Source organism: Eurosta solidaginis, chromosome 1 (assembly GCF_040869045.1).
Source record: "Eurosta solidaginis isolate ZX-2024a chromosome 1, ASM4086904v1, whole genome shotgun sequence".
Lineage (NCBI taxonomy): Eukaryota > Metazoa > Arthropoda > Insecta > Diptera > Tephritidae > Eurosta > Eurosta solidaginis.
In genome coordinates, this window is record NC_090319.1 from 281,684,325 (window position 1) to 281,696,624 (window position 12,300).

At 38.0% G+C, this 12,300-nt stretch overlaps 1 protein-coding gene across 1 annotated transcript in view; it reads left to right on the forward strand.

The window, feature by feature from the left end:
- Positions 1-11,616, forward strand: part of SPE (Spatzle-Processing Enzyme) — a 41,862-nt gene extending 30,246 nt beyond the window's left edge. The window contains exons 6-8 of the mRNA XM_067767071.1: positions 5,765-5,952; positions 6,008-6,170; positions 9,197-11,616. Coding sequence (XP_067623172.1) covers positions 5,765-5,952; positions 6,008-6,170; positions 9,197-9,927 — 1,082 coding nt within the window. The 3' untranslated portion in view covers positions 9,928-11,616. The remainder of the gene's footprint in view (positions 1-5,764; positions 5,953-6,007; positions 6,171-9,196) is intronic.
- The last annotated feature ends 684 nt before the right edge of the window (positions 11,617-12,300 follow it).

The following is a 12,300-nucleotide window of genomic DNA, read 5'->3' on the forward strand; positions in this document are numbered from 1 at the left end:
GTACAATGAGTGGTGGGCGTAAAGCAGCACCAATATAAAAAAAAATCTGTTTCCTAATCACAATAACGTAATTTTTGGAACTAGTATTCATATACAGTATTTCCCGCTTATATGCACGCCGGTTATAAGCACTAGAAAAATTGTAAAAAAAAGTTCCCCTATTTCAAATTACACAAAAAATCACGATAATAAAAAATGAAAAAAAAAGATTAAAGAGTTATACTTAACTCACAAAAGTTTATCAAACTTCGAAAATTGTTTGCCAATATTTATAGCTTATTATAAATATTTGGTTCACTCTACACAGTATATTCATACATACATACAAATTAGCAGCAAGTTGAATTTTTTGGTTACAACAGAAAATTCCTTTCATTAATTTCAAATTAAAGTTACAAATTACATAACATAATTTCGGATTTACTAAACAAACTAAATTGTTTTCAAATAAATATATGGAAGTATCTAGAGTGATAAATAAATTACGTGCGCGTTAGCATAGCGTAGTGGAATATGCTAAATTTCTTAAAAATTCAATTTTTGTATACTCTGTCTTTTTATCAATAATATTTCGAATTTTCTCTTTTGATATACTTTTTTAGGTTTTGTTTGTTAATTTCTTCGCCTTTTTTTAATTGAAATGATTAATAATTGTTTCGCACCATTTAGCAATTAATAATTCATTAATTTGAAAAAAATTTGGAAAAATTAGCCATTGTTTTAGATCAAAACGATTAAGTAATGAAAAAAGTTAAATAATTAAAATTAATCCAATCTTATGAATAAAAATGGATGCGTGAGTGGGTGTGTGTGTGTGTGTGTCCTAAATTCGTTCAAAGTACTCGACCCGTCTTCACAAATTTTACAGGGTAGTTCCACGTGGTTAGATATATATGTAGATGTAAGGCTCGATAACCTCCGAAGATATTTTAGGCCGAGCTTCTATTCCAATTTGCGTCGTGCTTCTGTTTTAGTTTTTCCTACAAATTGGCGGAACGGCACCTACATGTTTTACGCCGACACCGAACGGTATATGCAAGGCAGTTGCGTTTTCACTGAGAAGTTTTTCATGACAGAAATGCACTCGGAGTGTTTGCCAGACACTGCCGAGGGGTGACCCCGCTTAGAAAAATTTTCTTTTCATTAAAAGAACTTGTTTCTAGAATTTTGATGTTGCTTTGCCCGGGGCGTGAACCGAGGATCTTCGGTGTGGTAGGCGGAGCACGCTACCATCTCACCACGGCGCCCGCCAAGTTTCCCGTGGTTACCCGGCATTTTTATGGCTATATATAATTTTGGAAAAGTGAGCGATCCCACGCCCCAAGGCAATATAAATTAAATTTTACCGAAAATCCAAGTCTGTTTGCCACGAACTATTGATAATTAAGTATATGCACTCTATATAATAATCTGTACAGAATTTTGGAAAAGTGAGCGGTGCCACGCCCATATATATGAGGATGTATGTGTATAGTACTAATTAAGCTGATTTTATTAAAAAAAGCCGATGATTTGTTGTGCATATTTAGGTTTACCGCTAGCTCGCATATATGTATTTTTAGTTGGAGCATTGACATGAATAACCCTGTGCCAAGCAGGAGGAAAAATACTTCCTACGAAAGAGTACATCTAGAGAACATGGCGAAACCATGTAATGAATGATATGTAAAATTCATGCGATTTTAACACATCATTCATTACATTGTTTCGACATTTTATTTTTCGATATTTTAATTTTCAACATTTTCTTTTTCGAAATTTTTTTTTTCGCCATTTTTAGTTTCGACATTTAAATTTTCAACATATCGTACCAGACCTCAGTAATCTCTGTTGCATGTATGTAAATTTGAACACAAATTTAAAACAAACCACGCGGAGCCCTCTATGTAAGCTTTTCTAAAGTTTTCAAATTCAATTTCCAATGCAACATTCGCGGAAATCTTTACATTCACTTTTAGTATGATTATTGAAACCCAAATTCCGACGATATACATATGTATATAGAATATGTTCCCACAAAACTTGAGGCTAGACGTCAATGTAATTTTTCGCTGCTCTCAGAATTAAATTTGTTGGTTCTTGTATGTTGGTGATATAACTATTGACAACTATTGACGTAATATTTTAAGCAAATATTTTTTAACTTCAGGCTGGGTGAGGTAGAGACATTGGAAGAGGGAGTGAGAGTGTAATTGAGAATGAGTGTGGGTTCGGTAGTGAAATTGCGAACTAGAATGAGAAGAGAGTGGAGATTAAGGAAAAAAAATGTATTTAAGTAGTAGTCTACTTATTCGACGATATAGAGAAGTAAGGGAGGCTCACTTTTCAAATATAGGGCAAGACAACGGCTGCCGGCAATGCTAGTAATAAATTATAATCTAACAATTATTACATTAAATTTAATTATTTGATTATTTACAATTATTATGGTGTGAGAGCAATTTAAAAGTATGTAATAACGGGCTGATCACCTGTACCGTAGTAGTGGCGCCGTGGTAGTTGTTTATGATGCTGTCGCTTCCCTGCAAAAATCGTTGGATCATGTGGTCTACTTGTGTCATACTGGAGTACTCCATGGATTACTCTGATACAATGCTGAGCTGGAGTATATGGTACAGCCCTAGGACATCGCAATGTTAATTGGACCACATTTTTTGTATGAATTGTGGTTAATTTTGGAGGAGCACTCGCTTGGTCCATAGCGAGTACTCCATAAATGCATGCATGGAGTACTCGCGATTTTTGCAGGGTTCAAAATGTTGCTCTTTCATTGTTCATGATCAGTTCATTTAGTTTCAGCCCGTTATTACGGCTTCTTCGATGGGTATATTGGCGCCAATTGGTCACATCAAGGGAATTTAAATCGTTTTTCACTTAGTCCTTTCAGAGGAGTATTTCAGGTTGAGTCACCAATAAATGATGCAAATAGACAACTTTGCCAGGGTCTAAACACACTGCATAAAGTATTTAGAAAAATCTCTTAGTTACAAACTCAAACGAGCTGAAAACAGACTTTAGATGTTTGAATTCGACATAAACAATTTTTGTTATAACTCAGTTTTGCCATATCTACAGAAGCAGTTTTCTTGGAATAAGCGTCAAAAGCTCTTATCAATTTTAATGAAAAATGCTACGATCAGTTTACAATTTTTTATATACATACATATATATGCACATCGCGAGGTTGGTGACCGATAGCAAGATCGAATGGGCGGTGAAGACGTTCTCTAAGTTTAAATCGCCGGGCCCAGATGGTATTTTCTCAGCCATGCTGCAAATTTCAAGTAGAGCAGTCATGGAATAGCTTAAAATAATATTCGATGGGTGCATGAGATTGAATCATGTACCGCAATCTTGGAGAACTGCTCGCGTAGCTTTCCTACCAAAGGCGGGGAAGATCAGCCATATGTATCCCAAATACCACAGGCCCATTAACTTAACATCATTTCTGCTCAAAACCTTTGAGAGACTGATAGATGTGTACATAAAGTCCAACATGGATGAAAAACTGCTCTCCACAATACAACATGCGTACACCAAAGTTATGTCGGTAGACACTGCACTGCATATGGTGGTAATACATATAGAGAAAGCCTTGGAAAATAAGTAGTATGCTCTAGGAGTATTCTTAGACATTGGCGGTGCTTTCAACAATGTTTATAAAGAGGCGCTCATGGATGGTCTTAACTATATTAAAGTAAATCCAGCCATAACCAGATGGATCGGCTGCATGTTAAACTGCAGGAAGATTACTTCACAATGAGGATTGTATGAGGCCACGAAATCAGGGTCAGGGGCACGCCGCAGGGTGGGGTTTATCACCTCTGCTGTGGACTCTGGTTATCGACCAACTGCTCAGGCGGTTCGATGAGGGACTCGTCAAAATTACGGCTTACGTTGCAATTGTGATAATTCATACCTGGGCATCTAATATTGGGTTTACAGCTAACGCAGAGAAGACGAATACGGCGTTGTTTACTAAGAGGTACAGTGTTCCAAATTGGACCAGACCTAAGTAAGGAGAGGTGACACTGTAGGAGAAACCTTGCACAAAATATCTAGGAATCATCTTAGACAGTAAGTTGTCGTGGAAGCTCAACATGGAGGAGAGAGTGACGAAGGCGGCACTTTATGCATGTTAAAAAATGCTAGGGTGTATGTGGGGTTTATCACCTTCTCTCCCTCATTGGGCATTTACAGCGATTGTAAACTCTATCTTATATCAAGGAGTCCTAGTTTGGTGAACAGCCACGTAAATAAGGAGGGCTATGCAGACTATCATAGCTTAGCACTGTATGCTATTCTGCACATTCCATCTGTAGACCTGATTGCAAAGAACATAGCGTTAACAACTGCGCGGTGCCTCGGGGCAGCTTGAACGCAGACCATACGGCCATAGTAGTATCTGCGGTATACTGTGCTGATCCGGAAATAAACAGATCCTATAAGCTTCCAGATCACTGTAGTGTCTTTCAGGCGGTCAGTGATAGCAGACGTAGGAAGTGCGTTTTGGAGGAGGAACCTATCGAGCACCTTTTGTGCTCGTGCCTTGCACTTGCCAGGCTAAGACTGCAGCTATTAGAAGCAGCAGGTGGCATAGGTCCTAGAAAGCTTCTAGTATTTGCCAAGATGGCGGAGATAGTTTATAACATAGGTCCTGGTTTTTGATAAGGATTTTCAGTTTGGTCGTTAAACAAACTTTTGGTAGAACTATGAGTCCATTCAGTATATGTGAGGACCTCCAGGACTACAGAGTTTTCACCGAGAAGCTTTTCGTGGTAGATATACGTACGGAGTCTTTGCCAAATCACTTTCGACGTGCGACAGTGCTTAGACAATTTTTTTTTTCTAATTGAAAAAACTTTTTTCTAACTTTTGGATGTTACTTTGCCCGGCAGTTGAACCCAGGACCTTCAATGTGGTAAGCGGAGCACGCTACCACCTCACCACGGCAGCCGACGAAGAAAGCGATACCTTTTCCCAATTAAGTACACGAGCTATACGAACCTACAATATATCGAAATTGAAAATGAGCGAAATCAGATTTTAACCACGAAAATTAAAAAAAATGGATGGAAACAGGATTAAATTGAGATAAGAGTGTTATAGACGTTGGTCCCACATTGCATTTGAGAAGATGGTTGGCGTCATGTGGAGACACGTTACAAGCAGTTTGGTATGTTGATGCTGATTCTAGATAAGTAAGAGTTTAGCCTATTGCTTTCCTCAACTGCTTGTTAAGGGTATTTGTCAATTGTTGATATAGTAATTTTACGACTTTTTGTGGCTGTCTCTGAGGGTCTTTTTGTACTCCTTTTGGGTGTTTTTTGCCTTGCCCCAAGTGGTGTCGGCAAGCGACTTGGGGATCTTGTTGCGGCTCTGAACTTTAGGGTGTATGACAATCCGTAGGTAGTAACGTGGATGTCCAATATGAACATAATTAATAATTTTTAATATTATAAAAATTAATAATTAACCTCTATTATTTAATAAAATTGAAAATAATTAATAATTTTAAAATTTTTAATAAAAATCAATTTCATAATAAAATATAAAATAAAAACGATTAATAATTCTAAGAATCTAAACTTTTTTTCTAATAAAATAAAATAATTTATTTTAATTTTCAAAATTTATTATTTAATATAGATAAATAACTGTATTCAATAATTTAAATTAAATTTTCATTTATAAATTATCTTCAATTTGTTACTTTTTAGAAGTATTTAAAGCATTACATTTATTGATTGTTCACAACTTTTAGTTTTTATTAGCTACGGTGTCTGCAACTCTCCATTCAAACTGCGGGGTCATTGTGTCCCCTTAGCGGAGTGCCCCACTCTATATAATTTGGTGACAGTTAGTAATGTAACCGATCATGTTATTCAGTTACTGCGTCAAAGTTACTGCGGTGTTGACACCAATGCAACAATGGGACTGCAAAAAACTCGTGTAAGTATAAGTTCTTAAGTTGGATATTAACATTGAGTAAAGTTCACAATTTTAGGTTTGCTGTCCAGATAATCAAAATGCAGAAAACTCAGATGAATCGGGAAAAATGTTACCACCACCTGGCATATGTGGAGTAACTTTCTTTACACGTATTTTGGGTGGTGTTGAAACACAGCTGGGCGAGTATCCCTGGTCGGCATTGATAAAGTATCAGAGGCGTGAGTATAAGAAAAAATTGTACAAAGGACTTACTTATGAAGAGGTTGTTCAGTAGAACTCAAGTGGCGCCCCATGGTTTTGTCAATTCAGAATGGATCAATAATTTGCATTCCAATAAAGATGAGGAAAGGGATATTATATGATACGACTACTCCAGAATTTCAACCCTTTCAGGTTGCCAGCGCAATATATAGCTTCTCCAAACTCAATTATCAACCTCACCTATCCGCGGCGAATCCTGTTTCACTAACAGACGAGACTCTGGCGACCCCAAGGTCATCATGGAATTTGGGGGTGGGGAGGGAGGGATGGTCTGAAGGTTTAATGTGGCCATATAAATCGTTCCCGAGGTGGTCGGGCTAGCACCTTAATGGTGTTGTGTTACCGGAGCGTACCTGATCTGTATCCGGCAAAGGACCATCACATCGATAACACTCCCAAAGCCTTCAAGGAGCAACCTAATAGCTACAACAACAAAAATAACAACCGCACTTGTTACTTCAGATCGAGTGACTGAATTATTTATAGCAGGATCTCATAGGCATCCTTAGTTGCCTGCTGGCATGTCCCTGTTGGAAAAAATTCAGCAGGAACTGTTTTTCAGCATTTCATTATGCTCTTTAATATTGTGAACTTCTGCCTTACTCTGTAAGCCGTGTTCAGACGTTTTGGTGGGTCTGCACCTTTTTCTGCTAGGTATTTCGAAAAGCTGGCTTCCCAGGCTTTACTAGCTGTATTATACTTGCCTCTTGGCATTTTTTAATAATGACAAGTTGAAGACATGTTTTAAAGGGAGATAATTCCCAAGGTGTTAAGGGATTAACTTCATGGGCCCCCAGCGGGTTAGGGGGTCAGAATATACCCGCGGTAGGTATACCTGTCGTAAGAGGCAACTAAAATACCAGATTCAAAGGGCTGTGTAGCGCAACCGTTTCAGGTTGCCAGCCCAAAACCCAATTGTCAATCTCACCTATCCGCGGCGAATCCTGTTTCACTAACAGATGAGGCTCTGGCGAACCCAAGCTCCTCATGGAATTTGGAGGTGGGGAGGAAGGGACTGCCTGAAGGTTTAATGTGGCCATATAAATCGTTCCCGAGATGGTCGGGCTAGTACCTTAATGGTGCTGTGTTACCGGAGCGTACCGGATCTGTATCCGGCAAAGGACCATCACATCGATAACACTCCCCAAAGCCTTCGGGGAGAAATCTTATCGCTACAACAACAACAACAACATTAACTTCATGGATGGCTTCGTTGTTGTTGTTGTTGTAGCAATGCTCGCCCCACCTAATAGCCGCGACCGATCACAAATTGTCATCAATATCTTCTAACGGGAGTCCAAGGAAACTTGCCGTTTCAACAGGGGTGGACCATAAGGAAAGGGGTGTTAGAGGCGTTGGTTCCACATTACAATTGAAGAGATGGTTGGTGTCATGTGGGGACACGTTGCAAGCGGGGCATACATTTTGTATGTCGGGGTTGATTCTGGATAGGTAAGAGTTTAACCTGTTACAGTATCCAGAACGAAGTTGAGCAAGAGTGACATGCGTTTCCCGGGGGAGTATGCGTTCCTCTTCCGCAAGTTTTGGATAATTTTCGGTAAGCACTGGATTCACCGGGAAATTCCCGGCATAAAGGTCCGACGCCTGTTTATGGAGTTCGCCAAGCACCTGCTTGTGTTTTTCCACTTCATACGGCTGGGTTCTCAGTTGCCGTATTTCCTCAAAATGCTTACGGAGATGACTCCTTAAGCCCCTAGGCGGTGCTGGTTCATCAATCAGATGTCTGTTGGGATGCCCAGGTTTCTGGTTATTCAACAGGAACTGTTTGGTCAGCATCTCATTTCTCTCCCTGATGGGGAGTATTCTCGCCTCATTATGCAGATGGTGTTCTGGGGACATAAGAAGACAGCCCGTGGCGATTCTGAGAGCAGTATTTTGGCAAGCCTGTAGTTTCTTCCAGTGGGTGATTTTTAGGCTTGGCGACCATATGGGTAGCGTAGCACGTAATCGGCTGGCTAATTGCTTTGTATGTAGTCATGAGCGTTTCTTTATCTTTTCCCCAAGTACTGCCAGCAAGGGATTTGAGGATTTTGTTACGGCTTTGAATTCTCGGAACAATTGTGGCTGCGTGCTCACCAAAATTTAGACCCTGATCAAACGTCACACCCAAGATTTTGGGGTGTAGGACAGTCGGTAGCGTAGTGCCATCGACGTGGATGTTCAAAATGGTCGACATTTGGGGCGTCCATGTTGTAAATAAGGTCGCGGAAGATTTAGTCGGTGATAATGCCAGGTTTCGCGAGGCGAAAAAACTGGAGAGATCAGGGAGGTAGCCGTTTATTTTATTGCATAGCGCATCGATCTTTGGGCCTGGGCCTGTGGCCATTATTGTGCAGTCATCGGCGTAGGAAACGATTGTGACTCCTTCCGGTGGTGAAGGTAGCTTAGATATGTAGAAATTAAACAAAAGTGGTGATAGGACACCACCAGTGTGACCCCATCTGGATGGCTTCGTCAAGCTCTGCGGTTATGAAGGTAATAAGTGCAGTACTGTTTTAATGTTTGTGCGCCGGTTTTGAACTTGTTTTATCAGCACCAGCAAGGAGATTGTAACTCTTGAGATGCTCCTTCCATTTAACTCGCTTGTGTTGGTCTACAAGCTGTCTGATTTTCCAGTTTAGCTCTCATATTCATTCCGAAATTTTAATAGAAAAACCCAGCATTCAGAATATGGCATTCAAAAATTACAGCAATATTGCGACAATATTACTTCAGTCATTAATAAAGATGACGCAGGTGATAGTATTTTGTTTACACTCAGCTGACGTATATACATACATATGGGACATGGAACATTTTTATGTAGATTTTCAACATTGCATTCAAGCTTTGACAAGGAACGTAATGCTTCGTTATTAAAAGAAACACCATATGTACCTTAGGTTAGGTTGAACTTGCCGGTCAATAAAGACCTATATACCGTAACTCTATATATAAATTTTATATTAATCCCTCTTCACAGCTTACAACGCCTCAGCACTCAGCTGCGCGGGTGTACTCATCAATACACGTTATGTTCTTAGCGCAGCGCATTGCCTACGTAACCCAAATATACCAAAATCATGGAAAATTGAGAGCGTAAGACTTGGCGAATGGAATATTAGCTCGAATCCGGATTGTGAAAAGACCGCTGATGGAAAATCTCGTTGTGCAGATCCATATGTTGAAATGAAAATCGAACGTATCACTGTTCACGACAAATATATACCACGTTCACAATCTGAATTCTATGATATTGCACTCATACGATTAGCGGAAAGTGTTATATATACAGACACAATACGTCCCATTTGTTTACCAAACACAAACGAGTTGCGTCAAATGACATTTGAAAATGAGTACGCAGATGTAGCTGGCTGGGGTCGTACGGAAGTGAGCTCCTACAGTACTGTAAAAAAGAAAATTTCACTACTAATTTGGCATACCAATGCGTGTAGGGAGAAATTTGAAAGTATTGGTATACCAGTGAATCGTGATCTACAGTTATGTGCTGGTGGGCAACCGCAGCAGGATACATGTCAAGGTGATTCTGGTGCACCGTTAACTATGCGTAGTCGTGATATGAATGCACCATATTTCGTTGTAGGCATTGTGTCATTTGGTATGCAACCGTGCGGTTTAGAATCTTGGCCAGGCATTTACACGCGTGTCACATATTTTATTGATTGGATTATAAAAAATTTGGACGATTGATACATACCTATTTATGTAGTTATTATGAGATCTATTAGTGAAGATTTATTATTATTATTATTATTAGTTGATGGTGGAATGAATACCTGAACTAACTGAATGAGCATTGGTTACTCTGGCCAACAGCTTTCTAGTGGAGATTTAAATTAGTGTATATATTTTACAAGCAAAAAAACACAAAGGAGTTTAAATCCGATAATATCCATCTTATTGAAGCTAAATGTTGATAAAGATAATTGTTCATGAATTAGCGACATGAGAAGCAAAACACATTTTATTTTTATATTAACTGTATGCAGATATAGTCAAGTGGAATAACTTCGTTTTTATAAGCTTTTATTTAGTTTCACTTGGCTGTTGTTTGTAATCAAATCTTGCAAGTTAAATTTTATAGACTTCCCGGTGTCCGATTGAGCTGAAATTTTGCACGCATGTATAACTCCGATGACAATGCAATATTACTTTGCGAGAATTCGATTAATTAATCGAAAACAGAGTTATCGGTAAAGATGTGTGCTCACCTTGGCATAAAAGCCTAAGTCCTCAAGAACGCAGGTAACTTCGCTTTGTTCGTGTTTACGACGAACGTAGAAGTTAGGCTGTTATCGCTAAATGTTGCCTACTTTTCTGCGCACTTGATTTTGTTTTACGGATTTTTGGCGATGGAATTTTAGCTAAGCGAAAGTTGGAATTTTATTTTAAAACAGAGCAGAGATCTGCAATGAGTAGTTGTAAACTGAACGCGGCATAGGCAAAGTCACAATAAAATATGATTTATGTTAGTTAACACTCGAATCGAAGAACTTGACTGTTCCAAAGTTGACTTCGAAGAAACCTTGTAATGTTGATGCATTAAAAGAAATGGATAGGATGAGAAACGTTACAAATAACTAAGTAAAGATTACATAACTAATTTAAACAATATTTTACCCTATTAAAATTAAAAAAAAAAGATATTTAAATTAAATTTAAGAAAAAAGTTTTACTAAGACCAAGCTTTTATTAAAAAAAAAGGTAAGGCGCGATAACCTCCGAAGAGATTTTAGGCCGAGCTTCTCTTCCAATTTGCGTCGTGCTTCTTTTTTTAATTTTTCCTACAAATTGGCGGGACGGCGGGGCAGATGAGTTTTCACTGACAGCTTTTCATGGCAGAAGTACACTCGGAGTGCTTGCCAAATACTGCCGAGGGGCGACCCCGCTTAGAAAATTTTTATTAAATCTTACTTTATATCACAGTCCTAATTGTTCTAATAAAAGCGTGTTACATTGTGATAGGAAGAAAAGGAGGTCCTAAATGTTCTTAATTATACCATCAAAATTTAACACGCTTTTTATTGGAATAATTAGGATTGTGATATAAACAGTAAGATTTAATAATTTAGGTGTAAAGTTTTAATGTTAAAAATATAAATATGTACAATATGAAATTTTTTTGTCGCAGACGAAGAACCTTAATTATCGTTAAAGGTTACAATGAACTGATAAAGTGTTATATTTCCTTACAGTCAGTTTATTTTTTACTTTTTAGTTAATTTTATTAACCAATAATAAAAGCTTATTTTTAAAGTTTTTTTCTTTACTTTTTAGTTCGTTTTATTAACAAGTAATAAAAGCTTATTATTAAAAAAGATTTTTTCTTTAATTTTATTATTGGTATTAACGCTTTGAAATGTTAAGGCCCGGTTTTTCAGTACATGTTCAACGCAGTTTGTCAGTTAAACTACACTTAAACTTATTCTGCAGTTTTCAGTCTATTTTAACTGAAGTTTAAGCTGAGCTTAAGCGGCCGATCTGACAGGGTTAAACTCTAGTTAACCTATCAGTTATTTGCGTTCGTTTGAAATGGCATCGAATATACCCAACTGGCATTTGGGCTTCAGTACCATTAGAGCTCATGTTGATAACTAGGCATACTTCTAAAATCTCAAGAGTTGTTTCGAAACAGTGGCTCAACTCGAGAATCATACCGTACTCAGCAAAAGAGGAAATGTTTATAAAGTAAAAAATGCTATTACTAAAATTGAAAAAAATTCACTAACTACTTGTGTTTCTCTAACTGGACTCAAATGTAAGATTCCATGCTACAGTATTTTCAATAAAATAAAATATGTATGACTTATTTTTAATTAATAGCGCTTATTTGCTGCTATAAATCAGGTGTTTATTTCGCACAATAAACAGCTGTTGGCTTTGGTGGTACCACCTCGGGGAAGATTTTTTTTCAACCCACCTCAACTCGATATCCAAAGTACGATATAAACTGGAGAAATGTATTGGATTTGCATTTGAAAGCTGTGCATTTCACAAAATCTCTCAAAGGTCGGAAAATAATTTGAGAATTACGTTGGAGGTCAACTCGAAAACTATATATTT